General features: G+C 40.9%; 1 protein-coding gene across 1 annotated transcript; it reads right to left on the reverse strand.

Moving 5' to 3' along the window:
• Positions 1–3198: 3198 nt before the first annotated feature.
• LOC120714177 (alpha-synuclein-like) lies at positions 3199–14204 on the reverse strand. The gene is made up of 6 exons (XM_040000256.1): positions 13906–14204; positions 13288–13472; positions 13075–13104; positions 11624–11766; positions 4453–4524; positions 3199–3926 (listed from the first exon to the last, which is right to left on the reverse strand). Exons 2-6 carry the CDS (start codon positions 13406–13408, stop codon positions 3909–3911), a joined length of 384 nt encoding a protein of 127 aa, XP_039856190.1. The 5' UTR covers positions 13409–13472; positions 13906–14204; the 3' UTR covers positions 3199–3908.
• Between the last annotated feature and the right edge of the window lie 4201 nt (positions 14205–18405).

An 18405-nucleotide genomic window follows, 5' to 3' on the forward strand; every position in this document is an offset into this window, starting at 1 on the left:
GGAAGCAGGCATTCAGATGATGTGGGTTGGTACACAGACGTTGCATGTATGGTTTGATTGGTAGGAAGGCAGGAAATGTTGGTTAAAAAGGCTTCGGTGTGGTGTTTAGTGGAGATGAATTTTCTCTTTGAGTTAGGTTGCTGTTACATGCAGACACGAACACAACAGCAAGATCTGCTCACGCCTTAGCCGATACAAAAGTTCATTCAGGACTCACATTAGCTTTGGAGCTGTCGTAGCCAGCGTAATATTTTGTTTGGATACATTTCCGCATTTTTCTTAAAAACATGCTCACCCAGTAAATCCTAACCATCTCCAGAAGTGTATTAATGCTGGTGTCCAGCAGTTTTCTGGTCTCCATGCTTGCCCCCACCCTGCTGGTGCTTACCTTGTCCATTTGGGTCATTTTCATGCCCTCTAGCTGTTTCTCTGTTGATCTTTTTGCAAGCTCTCATCACTGCCAGTCAACTACATGCTGATCTGAGACTGCAAGGTTATTGTGCTTACTCCTGTGCACCTTTAGGGAGTCACACTTGCTCATGTATCATCTGTTGTCCTCTTAAACATTAAAGACAGCTGCTACCTAGATCCGTCTCCATGTTGTGCTGATAGGAAGTCTGCTTTAGGAGGCAGACCAGCAACATCATGCCAGAGAAATCATCTGAATTCTCTGGCTTTCTTTAGACTTTATTATTTAGATATGAGTTTTGATCAAAAATTGCAATCTAGCTGATTTCTGCTTAGAAACTGTAGACTCCTGGATTTAATTAAATTAAAATCTGCTTGGGGGTAGCTGTAGATTCAGCTCTCACTACCAGCAATGATTCTCCATGAGAAACTTGGAATTAGAAGTTGACCTTTGCTCCTGCAATGTTTGAGGACCATGATGGTTGGAGCCGGACTTCCAGCGAGCGGTCTTAGAATAGCAACGTCCCTGGAAAAGCCACCTGGACATGCCTGAGAGAAGGATCTTAAACAGAGATGTAAATCAGGTAAGCTTCCTGATTTTTATCGGTGTATTAGCTTTTGAGCACAGCTAATACACTGCTTGCCACTGGGTTACTGTTAAATGTGGATGGTGTGACAAAACTAAAACTCTGGCTGAGCTGAACGATAAAAACGGAGGATTATCAACTACGGCATGAAAAAAGTGTTGAGGAAACAGCAATATGAATGCTACTGTGTCTAGTGTCTAAGAAAAAAAGGTTAATAAAAATCTAAACAGCATTTAAAAAAAGTCAACTATTTCTGCTTTTTTTAGGCTCCTCCCACCAGATGGGCATGCAAGTACAAATATATACTTTTATCGTTATGGCCCACATGAAATCTGAACCATGCACGCTAGTTATCCTGTGCATCTTATTTTCTTTTTACTGTTTTATAGTGCTCACCTGATTTGGTCCAAATGACCAGCCCCCAGAACAAGTAGCCTACCCCAGCTTTAGCATGAATATGACGTATGCTTTTCATCAAGTGCATCATAAAACAGTGGGCTACTGCAGCTGTAGACTGATGTGTCATGAACAATAAATACCCACCAAATCCTGCAAGACTAAAAGACATGTTGGCCTCAGTGTTGATGTAGAGTGCTGTCTCTCCAAGGAAACAAAATGCTGGAAGTGTTAATTGCAAGGACATGCCTTTGTGAGTGCACGTCTGTCTCTTTTTTTCCTCCCCTCGCACTCTCTAAAGCCTGCAGCTGGAGGGCTGGCTACAGCACATTTTCAAGCCCAACATGGTTGTTCTGTTTAAGCTGCATGCCAACATCTAATCCTAGATTATCTTTGATTACCAAAATCCTTAGACGATACCGAAATCTCTTAAAGTGGAAACCAGTAATTGATGAGAACACAGTGTCCACCCCAGGATGGTTTCAGAACTCAGAGACTCACCAGCCGCTTTGAGTTCTTTATATTTATACAAGGCAGGATGGATCCAGTCTTTCATGTTGTCTACATCAAATTGTGACCCTACTATCAGAATGCTGCAGTTGAAATCAAGACTCATCAGACCAGACAATGTTTTTCACATCTTCTGTTGTTCAGTTGTAGTGAACCTGTGTGAATTCCAGCTTCAGTTTCCTTTTCTTAGTTGAGAGAATTGCAACCGGTGTGGTCTTCCTGCTGTAGCCCATCTGCTCCAAGGTTAGATGTGTTTTGCCTTCAGAGATGATCTTCTGCATATCTTGGCTGTACAGTAACCAGTGGTTATTTGAGCTTTTGTTGCTTTCCTATCAGCTCGAAGCAGTCTGGTTATTTTCCTCTGACCTCTGACGTAAACATCCACAGAACTCTTTTTTTGGGTCATTCTCTGAAAATCCTCGAGACAGTTGTTTGAAAATCAGGAGCTTTTGAAATACTCAAACGAGCCCATCTGCCACCAATTACCACGCTGTGTTCAAAGTCACTCAAATCACCTTTCGTCCCCATTCTGAAGCTCAGTTTGAACTTCAGCAGGTCCTCTCAGCCATGTCTACATGCATAAATGCACTGAGTTGCTACCACGTAGTTGGCTGATTAGATATTAGTGTTAATGAGCAGCTGAACACCTAATGAACTGTTCCTAATGAAGTGGCTGTCATCGGGGGGACAGACTGATTTTTGTCCCACTTTCAGTGAGAAAGTGAAGATGCTTTGACATCCAGCTTGTGAACTATCAGTGTGATCATTGTTTTAACATACACTGTTATTCACATAACATCGCTCACCACAATTTTAAAAATGCTCTCAACACGTTTTTATTGTTATAGGTCAGCCAACTTACTTAAAGCTAGTCTACACACATATAGATATAGATCTATATAGATAGATTTGAATCTTTCAAATCAGATCACACTCCCTGCTACGGATTTTATTTTTTCCTGTCGTGACTACTGCGCTGTGTGTTGGCACGAGTCAGAGCTGACTTCACCGCATCCTGTTGGTGCAGAACACCGCAGCCCAGATCTTAGCTGGCACACAGATATGATTTGAACATATTACGCTGGTGCTTGCCAAATTACAGTGGCTGCCCATTATCTCCTGCATTCATTTTAAAGACGCATCTGTCACTTTTAAATAGCTTTGCCCTAATTATTCCTCAACTACTGACTAAAGGCGATTTGCCTTTTTGTTTCTTTTTACACTCTTTTATTTTAGACAATAGCTTTTTCTTTCCTTTTGTATTTAATTTGAGCAATGAAGCACAATTCTAAAAACATCATGGGTCTCACACTTTTACACATTTTATTCAACATTTAATTCCCATTAAATGAATATCAGTTCCTTACATGCTCTGGGTTTTCAAAAGTCCATCCAACATGATATAGTATATCTGTTATATCAGTGACAACTTAAAAAATATGAAAAGCACAAATAGCTCAGCACTTTATAGTCCACCGCAAAAAACAGTGACAGTATACAGACAAAAATAGAGAATATTATTCTGCTCCCATCTCAAACAGATCACTGTAAAGTGTTCATTTATATAGAGACACTTAGGTGTTTGTAGACTGCAGTATATTTCCATGTTTGAGTTACTGACATAGCCACACAGTTGACAAATATATAGACACACACGCACACGCATAGACACGCAGTGATCAGCTGGCTTTCTCAGTGGGAGGGAGTCACTGTAAATGACAGCTGGTCACAGAGGACACACACCTGAGGTCTCCTTCGAGACTGATGTTTAAAAGGCACACACCGACGCACACCAACACGTTCACGCGACATCTTTCGATCTTCACAACATTTACACGGATATTGTACAGACGTACGGGGCGGCACGGACGGAAACACGCACACACGCACGCACACCGACGCTGAGCACAGACTCCATAAAGGACCAAAACGAGGCACGACGGGACTTGGCAGAGCAACATGGAATGTTTCGATCATTTATCCTCGACAGCGACGCTCCCCAGCAGGTTATTCGTCAGAGTCCTCCTGAAACAGGCCAAAAACAATAGAGGTCTGGATTTATCATCTGGGATGCAGATGACCTCCTGCGGCGCGATCGTTTTCACCTTGAAAGATGCATCTCTGTGCAGCTTAATGACATTACATCACAGAAACTGTGCAAAGTAACGGAGATAATGTTACACCACCCATTAAATGGTTTATTTATGAACTCTGGTGGCTGTCTGGAGCTGCTCACAGTCTGTCTTTGCCTTAAGCAGGATGTAACCTTTAAGCAAGTTGCCAGCAAATGCCAAATAATATATGAACCTTTCATTTGTTTAACAGAAATGTTGATGTAATTTAAAGATTATTGTCTTGGGTATGCCAAAGACACAGCGAGTTACCATGTCCCTGGGCTAACTATTCATTTGCTAAATATGTGTTAAAATGAATGAATAGTTTTATACCGTAATACCTCTAATCAAACTTAGGTGAGGTTACACCTGCAAGACTTTATCCAGTCAAGTGTGATTCGTAGCTAACACGGTCGGTGGGGGCAGGTGGGCCTTACCTCTGTGACATCAGCAGGGTCCGTATCAACTGGTGACTCTGCCACATCCTGTACTGCTGAGGCATCGTCACTCTGGAGAAAGACCAAAGAGAAACGTTTTATTTTTATTTGTGCCCCAATCTTTAAAATGCGACTGTATTTTAAACTAGAAAACAGCAAGAAAAGTGAAAGAATAAAAAACATGGTTACGCAGGTGAAATATCCTGAGCTGTAGATGTGCTACTAACTGCATCCAACTGTCATTAAAAAGAAATGTAATTTCTTCCCTGGTATTAGAGACCGGCACTCAGAACGGTGGTCACTTTGAGCAAACATGCACAGCATGGGATTATTGCTGGGGAAAAGAAAAGCTCTTTGTGTAGACTCACAGACTACACTACACATCCATAACCACTGCATGATGTCATGGCGTTACATGCATCTTTTGTCCCGTGTGTGGTTCAGAATAAGTCTACAGGTGAGAAGCCAAAGGTGAGTCCTGCTCAATGGAAGCTCCAAACTGACACCTGATGCTTGTGTGACGCACAACAAACCCAAGGTTTTTTCAGCCCTGCCCGATCACAATGTTCACACGTACACACAGGCCCCAGGATGACATGTGACATAGAAAAGGTGTAGCTACTGAGGTTGTCCATTTTTTTTTTTAACTCTGTTGCTTGTAGTGTGAACAAGCAACAGAGTTAACAAGCCAAACCGAAGCCTAAAGACCCGACCTTCACTTTTAAATGTACTGATATTCCCATTTCCAGTTATTCAAATTGTTAGACACAGGAAAACCTTGGAATAAGGATACGATAATGGGCGCGATTGCACTATTTCCTTTACAAACTTTGCTTGGACCCATTTTTAAGATCTGACACAATTTAATTACATCAAATTACATTTCTTTGACACCTTTGTCCAAAACAAATTACAGTCATTACGTTGAATGTAACTACACCGGCTGCATCGCTGTGTCCTCCGCATTTGTCACCCACATATGCTGTGGGACTACAGTACCTCTGAGTGATCCCTTGAGCCTGCTTTTGTGTCTGCAGAAGGAATATTACATGACTGAAAGTTTGGCAAAAGTAATTTAAAAGGACGTGTGAGGACATTTCTGTACAGTTTTCTACAGTCATCTATCTGAATATTTCAAATAAAAAAATATTTGGGGTGGACTGACAGCATCAGCCCCTACGTGTTCTGCGTCTCACAAAATCAACAGGAAACCTGTTGATTTTGTTAATGAGTCACAAAATCCACAAAGGAGGAGGTCAGGATGAAGTGGTGGGTCAGCAAAACATTTATCTTCTTCCAGCGATTAACATTGAGTTTTTAAAGCTGCTGTGCCTGTGACACGGACTCAATTTAACCATGAAAATGAAGCTCCTGTAATTGTGGTTATTCTCATTTAAAATCTTCAGACGACCAATGAGTTGATCTGAAGTGGCGGCCTTCTAATTCATCTGTGTGTGACTGAGCTAAAAACTTTGAAAAGAATAAAACAAAAAGACTGAACGTAAACAGCGTGCACAGTTCACTGTGCTCCAGCTTTGTTCGCGGATGCATTAACTCATGCTCATTTCACAACTTTCATTACGAGCGGCGGTCACTGTGATTGCTAAAAGCGGGACAAGGACGAGGCGTGAAACGCTAATGAAGACTGGGCGAGGGGTGGGTGATGTCTCCTATTTTCCCTTGATTGCACTGTGCCATTGAACTGACCTTCCTTAATGGGGAGTGGTCACAGTGCACTGAGATGAAAGGCTGATGTGAGGTGCTCCAGTTACTGCACCCTGTCCTCCTGCTGTTGCATTTAACACCACCCATCAAGCCTCCATCTGTTCCCCTTATGGAGCCGGAGACATTCACTGTAACAGTGAATTCTACCTTGTGTGTTTGCTGCGATCAAACTCAACTTTGGGCAAAAGTTTTACACAGAAATTTGCTTCATATATCTCAGTGAAGCAATATTGTGCGAATCTACTAAAGCGATAGCTCTCTAGGGACCATGTTGTATTGTTTCATTTTCAAGCAAAAACTGCTTTACGTGAAACGGCAGCTTTTATCACACGCGGCTGAAAAGATTTCATCAATAAGATGTGTTTATTGAGACCATTTTCCCCTCTGCCCTACGCCACGTTTTCTACTACGCTGCCCACCCTCGCCTCATTTTCTTCTCCCACTATCCTCATCACTTCTCTCTTGTCATGATATGACTCACCAGCAGATGATGAATTGGCGGAACAACCAGATGAGGAGATTAATCAAAACTCAGCATCCCACCATCCTCTGTTTGTGGATCTGTGTGTGTCTGTGTGTATGTATCATCTACAGGAGGGAATCGCTGATGGACTCTCTCAACCTGGCATCAATTTTTAAATAAAATCAATATTAATGAAGTTTAATGGCTGAGCCGGCTGGAAATGACGCTTAAATGAGGACAATCTGATGCTCTCTTCTTTTTTAGTTTCTCACTGGGAAAAGTCCCTGTGTGTGTGTGTGTGTGTGTGTGTGTGTGTGTGTGTGTGTGTGTGTGTGTGTGTGTGTGTGTGTGTGTGTGTGTGTGTAGGTAAGTAGGTAGATAGATAGATAGATAGATAGATAGATAGTAGGGGTGCAACGATACACAAAATTCACGGTTCGGTTCGATACTTTGGTGTCACGGTTCGATATTTTTTCGATACAAAAAATGTTCATGCATTTTTAATTTGTCATTTATTAAAATTATAAATATATATTTTAACTCAAAAGTACAGTTTTTAAATTTAACCCTAACCCTTGTGCGTGTTCTTTATTTTGACAGCGAATGCGCACCTGCGGACCACTTATGTGTAGCCCTGGTTATTTAGCTCATCATATTGCAGCCACAGAAATTCTTTTGTCCATGAAACCATAAAGCTGCACTTTCTTTTTGCCTTATAGTCTGATTTGTCATAACTTCTCCGTTTTGTGGTAAGCTTTTCTTTGGCTGTCACTTCTTCACCCTGACCTGTCTTATTTGGCTCAGCAGAACTGAAATGCTTTTACACGCTCACTCACATAAGCTCAGCGATTCTCTGTGCGATCAACCTCTCACATGTTTAAGCTTGCTGCGGGAGATTTCACTTGTCATGTTTGCATAGTAAGCTAACGATTAATAAGACGATGTCAGAGGAATTGGTGCACAAATTATCATCACTCACAGATCAGTGCTGTCGCTCTCTATACACAGTTCACACGATTGCAAAGTGAAAGCAAAAAAACAAGTGCAAATTCAAACGCGACTTCAATATGTCACATATTGACAGTGGCTCACCGATGCCAATGACATAATTACCCAGCTACATTTCTGAAAGAATGCAAAAGCACTGACATATATTTTTCCTACAATAGCCCGACGGGCAGGGCAGAGATAGATTTTGGTAGCCCGACTGAAAAAATCGCTAGCTCCGGGACGTCGGGCTAGCGATATTGCAAGCCCTGTATCTGATTGAGGAATCACTCATCTTTGGAAAAGAGAGTTTATTACAGAGAAATGTCTCTTTCCAAAATAAAAGCTATACTATCCGCTTCTTCTGGGCTATATTCTCAGCAGCATAAGGAGAATCATGTGCTAACAGCTGTCTAAATGACTCGGCTAAAGTTAGTAGCATGCTTGCTTTTTTTTGTCTGCTTCCACTTGTCTTTGCACTAGGATGATGTCGGCGTAAATGTGCAGTCATATTCGTTGTGTTCCCACTAGTGCTTTCAGGTTAATCTTGTTTAAATGACCTTAACGCCACAACACGGCAAATCTCCGTTAACGAGCTACCGCCGATCGCTCCGTGCATGGGGCTAGACGGCAAACACGTTAACGAGCTAACTGCGCTAACACACTAGTTCACACCAATGTAATTGAGCATTGCATGGCACATCCAACATACTGTTTTACTTTAGTCCATGACTCGCTTACCTTCAGGGTCATACGTCACATGAAAACCAAAATAATTCCAAACACCAGATCTGAATGAGGGTGGGGGAGGTGCCCTGCGCTCTTCCTTCTGACTATGCTGTCTGTGTTGAGCGCTCAGTGGATCTGCGCTCGACAGTGCAGCCTAGGCGGAGTAGTCGAACACAGATTCACTGAGCGCTCAACACAGACAGCATCGTCAGAAGGAAAATTGATAAAATAAATTACAAATGTTGTATTGTTCGATACATATGCGTACCGAACCGAAAGCACTGTATCGAACGGTTCAATATCGATACGAATATCGTTGCACCCCTAATAGATAGATAGATAGATACTTTATTAATCTCACAATAAAGTAAAAATAAGGGGGGTAAAAATGTACATGTGCACTATAAATCTAAAGTCAATTTGAAGAAGGTATAACAGAAGTACAGAAGTCTACATGTGGAATGTTATGCCTGACAGGTGAGTTCACCTGACACTGAAAAAGAAAAGTTATTGTACAGACATATTGGAAGCATGGTTGGTTGAATGTGTGTGTGTGTGTGTGTGTAGTTACAGTGTGCAGAAATGTATATGTACGATTCTTCCTTTAGACTGAATATTTATCTCGCTGCTTCAATAAAACAACTTCTGTGAAAGATGAAAGGTGTTGCCGGCCAATTCTGTCTTTTCATAAAAAAATCAGATGCTCTAGGGTTTTTTTTTTTGCCAGCAACAAAAGATGAAAGCATTAAAAAAAAGCTGCAGAAAAACCCTTTCTACCCTTTTAGTTGTTGCCACCGGCAGGAGAAATCGCTCAATGATTTCTTTGGTATCTTATCTTTCCACTGGGTACTTATTTGCTAATCACGGCCAATTAAGGCTGATTTAAAGAAATGTGTGCATGTGTGTGCATGCTGTTGTTAAATTGCTGTTATGGATTCCCCCGTGTTTCATAACTAATTAAGGGAAGAGAGAGCATCACAACAAACGTTCGACAAAGTCTCTGCGTTGCCCTGGGAAATATTTGGCCGGCTTGTTATTTCCTGCTGCTCGCAGCAGCGTTATGAGAGAGGAGGATAATTATTGCAGGCAAATTTAACGCTGCCATCAGAAAAGCAAAATTTAACACCTTATTAATCCAGATATATAACAGTGTAAGTTCAGGAGAATGTAACTGCTGTGTGTTGACAACAAAAGTGGTGACAGCTTTTTTTCTTTCCTTTTCTGCTGCTTATGCTGAAGTTTGTCTTTTCGAGTGCTAAAGAGTTTCAATGTTAATGTGAGCTGATGTGAAGCAGAAGTGCAAAAGTGAAGATCTAAAGTTGCAATTAAAGGTGATTGACACATTTAATTTTGCTGTTTCTGTTCAGGGATTCTTGCAAAAACACATCAAGATCTAACAGCGTTGACAAATGTTAAGTATTTACTTTTTTTTTTAGGAATAACTTGTGAAAGTAATTAAAAAGAGCAGTTAGCTTCACTTTTCTGACCATGTTTACTTTATTTTCGGTGTGCTGCTGTATTATCTTTGTCCCATCAATGTATATGAAGAACCTAGACACACTAATGCTGACGCTTAAAAGTGAAATCAATTCGGAAGTGACTTAAACCTTTCTCACGGCCAGCAGGGGGCGACTTGTCTGGTTGCATAAAGAAGTCTGACTGTCTAGAAGCCTATGGGAAAATGCATCCACTTCTCGCTGGATCTTTGACCTCAGCTAACACTATCCTAATCAGATAATTGTCTCAAACCTTATTTTCAAGTCATTTTTAATTTGTCATGGTGTTTATTTTCAAAGTATGGGTCAATTTAAAGTAAAATATGAAGTAAAATAAGGGCATGATTTATGTTCTCAGTCAAGCCTTCCTCTTTCCTGTGACATCAGATAAAAAAAAAAATACAACAAACTACATGCTACAGTAATGTATCATGGGTTAATAGTTAATTTTTTCTATGCAGGTGTAAGATTGCGACATTAACACAACCATAAGATTTTGTTCCAAAGTGCTTTTAGTGAAATCAAAAGGCTACTTGTAATTTCAGAAAAAATTTGTCTTAACTGGTGGTTTAGGCCCTACCCATGCAAAAGTTGCTCTCAAAATCTCAGTCTTAAGGCAAAGAGAGAGATGTATAAAAAGACGGTGGCAAAATACACAATCACAGAACCCACTGAAAGGGCAGAAGAAGAGTCATACTTTATATTTGACTTGTGTCTCAGCAGTAAATGGTTTGCTACGGTAAACCGCCTTCGCCTTTTCCTCCTACTGTGACAAACGAAGGCCAGACTGACTGATGAAAAACACAGGAAAACTAACAATATGTAACACCTTCCATTTCAGAGAAGAAATATGAGAATTGATGACAAATGACTCAAGGTCAGGAGGCCATTTGGCACAGTAATGGGTTATGGCTTGCGGCCACAGCATGAAATGGAGGGATGTGCTGGGCTCCAAATGACATTTCCTGCGGTGTGTTTTAACTGCGTGCATATAGGGTATATTGATTTGGCCGTGGGGAAGCGTAAGCATCCATAATGTTCGGTCATGCATGCTAAAATTAAAATTCTAAGACACATGGATGTGTTATGACTGGAAATTGCAAAATTATCAAAAATTTCTTGGTGAGGAAAAGAAAAGTCTAGAAAACTCCAGAGTCCCTTGGAATTTGTTTTATCACTTATCATCTTGTAATTGTAATGTCTAAAACTCAAACCCTGAAGACCTAAAAGTAATAAGTAGTACAACACAAAATTTAATCTCATTCATCCGTCCATCCATTCTCTTCCACTTATTCGATTCAGGGTCGTGGGTGGAGCCTATCCCAGCTTCCATAGGGCGAGGTACACCAATTTATTTAGCCACGCTATCATACATGCTAATGTTTGTGGTCTTCATCATAGCATGAAACAAGGAGGTTGTATCCTTAATTTGTATAGTTCCATCTGTCAGATGATGGTTTAAAATTGGTGTAACTGTGTAATCACGGTCTGTGTTTGTGCTACCTATTAGCTTTGGGTATTCAATGCTGGAGTTATATATACCGACTGTATTGAGAAGATTGCATCCTCTTCAGAGACTGCAATATCTAAAACTTTGTAAACCACACCGTTTTATATCCAGATCCATTAGATCCAACCCCAAAGATCAAACCAGTGATCTTTAGCTCTTTAGGCAAATTTGTAACCCACACTGCAGACTCTATATACGTGTCTTACATATCGTAATATCAGTTCTTATACTGATATAGAAAAACACAGTCTTCTTTCTTACCTGTTTGGCTGGGTCCTTCTTGACCAGTCCGGTGGCAGCGGCGATGGTGCCCGCGCCCTCCACGGTTTTCTGGGCCACGGCAGTAACTCCAGTAACCACTGCTCCACCCACTTGAGAAACTCCAGACACTGTTTTACCTGCAACTGTAGGGATGAAAGGAGGAGAATAGAGGATGTATCTCTATAGAGCCACAACAATATGCACACACACACACACACACATATATATATATATATATATATATGTTCTGGGTGTGTTTGATAGCACATCTAACTTGCACATCTGGACGATATCTTTTTTGAAATTGTCTTTCTTATTTCTGCAAGATAATCCCAGAACACACTGTCACACTAGTAAAAAACCCCCAAAACAAACAAAAAACAAAGTCTTGATGGGAAGAATGGGAACACTTTTTACTTCCAAAACTACAGCAATTACATTTGTTTAGTGGCAACAGCATGTCCCAGTCAACTGTTGCCAATGATAATTTTCTTTGGTGTAAATAAACGTACTTGCTTTGCCTGCGGTGTTATTTAAAACAGGATCATCACCTGACATATCATTTGGTTGACAGGCCAACTTTGGGAGCTGGCTGCGGGCTTTCCCATTCAAAAGCTTTCTCTGTGACGTATCCAGTCTTCAACAGCGTTCCTGTATGCGTCTTGCAGAGTGTTTTTAGTGAGATCTCTTTGTGAAATTAAGATTGAAAATGTCATTAAAAACTGACATGTGGGCCGCCAAGCACCAAACCTTCTGCTGTCTGTTTGATGTCTTGCTTAAGTATTCCCTACAGCAACACTGGAAAAACCCAATGTTGGCCCACAATTTAAATATGAGGAATTTGTAATGCTAATTTGAATGAATTTAAGGCTTTCAGTGACTTTGCAAAACAGTTAAGAACTGTTCAGATTGCCATGTAGTCAACTCTGAGGTGATGTTTGCTTTGTCTTGATTGGCAGTGAGCCAATAGATAGTTAGTCAAGTCGTGGGTACTCATAGGGCATTAGATTGGTCTGTGCGGACCACCTGAAAGCAGATTATCAGATCATCTAATGTGCATCGCTTAGTCCCACTGGAAGCAAAGATCCCTTGTCCACCTTCACAATAAATAAGACATCACGCTGTTGTGTTTTCCTCTCATAATCCCACCTGCCTACAAAAGCACAGCCATTTCCCTGAATGCCTACAGCAGACGGCCTCCTTCTGCTTCTCTGTATTTCATGTATGAGAAATGGCAAGGCATAGCCTGTGGGGGATTAGGCGGTTTGTGTTGAGTTAAACAGTGAAATATAACCCCAACCTACAGAGTTACAGTACAGCTCTCTTACTGACCACCTGTGGATTTGGATAGATTACCTTTTCTAACAGCTTGAGCCAAACCAAAAGTCAGACTGAATTCAGAAAACGGGTAAAGTCATGCAGAGAGGCAGTGAAATAATGTATGCTGTTACCTGTTGTGACTCCGTCCTTTGTTTTAGTACCTGTAACAACATACAGGTGGAGGTCAATTAGAAATATAACCCACAAGTCCCCTGTTGAATTCAGTAATCAGCCTATAATAGAAGTAATTATACTAATATTAGTGAATTAGTAGCATTGGAAAGGTCCCGTCGATTTTTTTTCTGGCAACACTGTCACCAATGAAATTAAAATCCAGAACTCACCGACATACATAACCCCGTCTTTCGTCATCTCAGCCGCTCCGGTCACTCCCTGCTTGGTTTTCTCGGCCGCTGCCACGACCCCGTCCTTGGCTTTAGAGAAACCCTTCATTAACGCGTCCATGGCTGCTCGATTGGCTCCCGATGTATTTATTTATTTATTTTACGCACACACAGCTGTGAGGGTGCTGAAAACAGGAACAGTGAGAAAGCACACTGGGATGAAATGAAACGCCCGATATTAAAAAGAAAGAAACACACACACGATGCCACCGCCCTTCTTCTTTTCCCTCCGACAGGTTTGCCAAGCCAATATCGCCGGCTGAAATATTTGTGCAAATATGGGTTTCAGCCCATACAAGCAGCTGTGCTCTGAGGCTGCTGGAAATCCCACCTGTAGGAACTGCTGGTCACAGCCTTTGTTAAGCATCCATGAATGGATGAATGGATTTTACTATAAATTGAAATAACCGGAATAGAGAACGGATCTATTGTGTTGGAGTGTGTGATAAAAATGCATAAATAAATAAACAACTGTGTAGATGTTAGTAGCATCAAACGGACGATTTTAACATATTTTAAGATAAGGGCGATGGATACACGAGCTGTGGGTTCACGCACCTGTTTGCTTCAACTTCCTCTGAGGAGAGAGAGAAGGTGCTGAATCTTCCGGGATGACAGTGAAGCTTCACCCAAAGAGCAGGAGAAGAGGGGTGTAAAACAAAAGGACGGGTTATTGTCTCCAAACTTCAACTTGTCTAAAGACAACGGCTAAAACAGACCGACGGAGGGAACGACGACAGACAGACAGACGGGTTCGACGGGCGCCTCCTGCAGACGAGGGAGAAGGAGCGATTAAACCCCGCGATGCTTACGAGAGAGCAGAGACGCTCCACTGCCTGTCTGTAACACGCTCACTCACTCACTCACACACATCACACACACACACTCACACACACACACACACACACAAAGATTACGTAGCGCTTTCTGCACGTAGGTTGCCCACAGCGTGTAGGTGCAGCAGGCTCTTTAAAAATCTCCAGTCGGCTCAATACATCTGTGGCCAAACTACCAATTAGTGGCAGTGCAATTATGCAAGAGAACACTGGTGGGCTTTTCACTGTGAGCACCATGTTAACTGCAGCTGCACAGCTGGTCCGTCATCAACTGTTTGCATTGGAGGCCTAAATCGCCCCCCCCTCCCCAATTTTTTACTTTATTTTAAAAAATGTTTTTCGCTTTTGTTTAAGTAAAAATTATAGAATCAAATAGCCTATGATTTGTAAATAATAGGTGTGGGTTTTTGCAGGAAGTTAGGGTTGGCCCACTTTGTGAATGCTGCTGTAAGTGCCTTTATCGGTTTAAAAACTCACACTTCCTAACTTCATAATTACCACAAAATAAATGAAAAGGAAAAGAAGGTCTGCACATCAGTAGTAATTGTCCTTTGTTCTAACTGATTATAACTGATCTAGAAAGCACTGCTAAGATTTGAAACCTTTAGTCCTCAACAAAAGGTGCATTATTATTATTTTGTAAGTGCTACCATTAGGGTTTCCATGTCTGCCATTAACAAAAACACAACAAAAAAACTCCAAAACCAAGCAGTAACACTTCAAATGTGACTTCGTGAGAACTTCATGTTTTTTGTTATACAAGTACTCTTTATGTTCCCCTTTAAAAATAAAGCTCCAATGAATCAAAAGTTAATAGGTTAATTGTAAGATGTTGATGAATGGATATGCCGCTTGGATTGTTAACAATCACATGACATGACTGTGCTGTTAGAATTAGACCTGGAAGTCTTTGTTTTCATTATATCATGTATAGCAAAAGTGCAGACGAGCTACAACTTCCAGCACAACAAAAACAAACATTCCGTCATTTACACAGCAAATACATGTACATACATATATATATATATATCTAAATAGTCTATTCTTTATTCTTCTCATTAAACCCTTCCTGAGGTGAAATAGAAGGTATGGACAAACAAGGCAGGAGTTCATTCACACTCCAGAAGTGAAACAAATACAAGAAATAAATGGATGTATCAGCAAATGAGCTGTGCTGAAATGCAGATGCACAGTTGCACAATTGTGATTCACAGTGAAATCTTCAGAATTATACAACGTGAGTTGGATGTTCGTCTTGTAACCGGAAGGTTGCCGGTTCGAGCCCCGGCTCGGACAGTCTCGGTCGTTGTGTCCTTGGGCAAGACACTTCGCCTACCACCTACTGGTGATGGCCAGAGGGGCCGATGGTGCGATATGGCAGCCTCGCCTCTGTCAGTCTGCCCCAGGGCAGTTGTGGCTACAACTGTAGCTTGCCTCCACCAGTGTGTGAATGTGAGAGTGAATGAATAGTGGAATTGTAAAGCACTTTGAGGGCCCCGAAAAGCGCTATATAAATGTAATCCATTATTATTATTATTATTATTATTAACTTCTCCATCTAATGCACACGTGGTCTCAATCTAATATAAACAGGGAGATATTTCTGACGTCGCAGAAAAAGCTTAAAATAACTACATTCAAACAAATAATTATCACTTATCCCCAGGTTTTCCTAAGCTACAGTGTGCACAATCGTCTGGCATATTCAGCACCATTAAATCTTCCAATAATTACAGGAACTCCATGTGAACCTCACAAAATAACTTACCAGCTATGATCATCTGTAAAAATGCCAGATTTCCAGTTTTTCCTCAGGATCTCACATATCCTTATCTCATCTGCTGCTTTTACACACCTTTCATTCACCACAAGAATAACAAGTACCAATATGTTGTTTTCATGGCTGTAAAACATAAGTGATTATTCATTTACCAATAACAATGAGCCTGTAAAGACTCTATGCTAGAATACTATATTAACATATATAAATAGTTCTCATTAGATTGTTTAAAAGGATGCATTAGTGCTTTCCATTTCCTTTTAATCTATGACCTTAGCATTATGCTATCTCTGTGTTTACTTTTCATGATGTGTCTTCCTGTCTGTGTCAGCAGTTCTGCTCTGTTTGGCTAAATTTGGTTTTCAATACATCGATCACGAATGAGACCTCCAGAAGTGACATTAAACATAAACAATATGCACTTTTTTGCTGAAATATTAGTCAAAGCAAGTATTTGTACAGCAAATTTCACATACAAAGTGCTTCGCTCAAACCATTAAGATCATGCAGGGAGATATGAAGACAGTGGTTTGCAGTTTATGTTCAGGTCTCAGAGGTATGTTTATCATTTGTTTAGTATGAGCACAAAGAAATGGCACGAAATGTCTCAGTGAAGCCATAAACAGCCACACCCATAAACTACAGTCACATGTATCGCCAGCTTATTCTTTACAAAAACACAATATATATATATTAGGGGTGCAACGATATTCGTATCGATATTGAACCGTTCGATACAGTGCTTTCGGTTCGGTACGCATATGTATCGAACAATACAACATTTGTAATTTATTTTATCAATTTTCCTTCTGACGATGCTGTCTGTGTTGAGCGCTCAGTGAATCTGTGTTCGACTACTCCGCCTAGGCTGCACTGTCGAGCGCAGATCCACTGAGCGCTCAACACAGACAGCATAGTCAGAAGGAAGAGCGCAGGGCACCTCCCCCACCCTCATTCAGATCTGGCGTTTGGAATTATTTTGGTTTCCATGTGACGTATGACCCTGAAGGTAAGCGAGTCATGGACTAAAGTAAAACAGTATGTTGGATGTGCCATGCAATGCTCAATTACATTGGTGTGAACTAGTGTGTTAGCGCAGTTAGCTCGTTAAAGTGTTTGCCGTCTAGCCCAGCCCCATGCACGGAGCGATCGGCGGTAGCTCGTTAACGGAGATTTGCCGTGTTGTGGCGTTAAGGTCATTTCAACGAGATTAACCTGAAAGCACTAGTGGGAACACAACGAATATGACTGCACATTTACGCCGACATCATCCTAGTGCAAAGACAAAAACAACAAGCATGCTACTAACTTTAGCCGAGTCATTTAGACAGCTGTTAGCACATGATTCTCCTTATGCTGCTGAGAATATAGCCCAGAAGAAGCGGATAGTATAGCTTTTATTTTGGAAAGAGCCATTTCTCTGTAATAAACTCTCTTTTCCAAAGATGAGTGATTCCTCAATCAGATACAGGGCTTGCAATATCGCTAGCCCGACGTCCCAGAGCTAGCGATTTTTTCAGTCGGGCTACCAAAATCTATCTCTTCCCTGCCCGTCGGGCTATTGTAGGAAAAACATATGTCAATGCTTTTGCATTCTTTCAGAAATGTAGCTGGGTAATTATGTCATTGGCATCGGTGAGCCACTGTCAATATGTGACATATTGAAGTCGCGTTTGAATTTGCGCTTGTTTTTTTGCTTTCACTTTGCAATCGTGCGAACTGTGTGTAGAGAGCGACAGCACTGATCTGTGAGTGATGATAATTTGTGCACCAATTCCTCTGACATCGTCTTATTAATCGTTAGCTTACTATGCAAACATGACAAGTGAAATCTCCCGCAGCAAGCTTAAACATGTGAGAGGTTGATCACGCAGAGAATCGCTGAGCTTATGTGAGTGAGCGTGTAAAAGCATTTCAGTTCTGCTGAGCCAAATAAGACAGGTCAGGGTGAAGAAGTGACAGCCAAAGAAAAGCTTACCACAAAACGGAGAAGTTATGACAAATCAGACTATAAGGCAAAAAGAAAGTGCAGCTTTATGGTTTCATGGACAAAAGAATTTCTGTGGCTGCAATATGATGAGCTAAATAACCAGGGCTGCACATAAGTGGTCCCAGGTGCGCATTCGCTGTCAAAATAAAAAACACGCACAAGGGTTAGGGTTAAATTTAAAAACTGTACTTTTGAGTTAAAATATATATTTATAATTTTAATAAATGACAAATTAAAAAGGCATGAACATTTTTTTGTATCGAAAAAATATCGAACCGTGACACCAAAGTATCGAACCGAACCGAACCGTGAATTTTGTGTATCGTTGCACCCCTAATATATATATATATATAAAATATAAAACATAAGAAAAAAGTAAAGCGAGACTTAAGTGTGCCCACTCACACTACTATATAACAAAGAAAAGAACTTGGTGCAAGTATTTTTGATGC

The sequence above is a fragment of the Simochromis diagramma genome, unplaced genomic scaffold, assembly GCF_900408965.1.
Source record: "Simochromis diagramma unplaced genomic scaffold, fSimDia1.1 OVJJ01000596.1, whole genome shotgun sequence".
NCBI lineage: Eukaryota > Metazoa > Chordata > Actinopteri > Cichliformes > Cichlidae > Simochromis > Simochromis diagramma.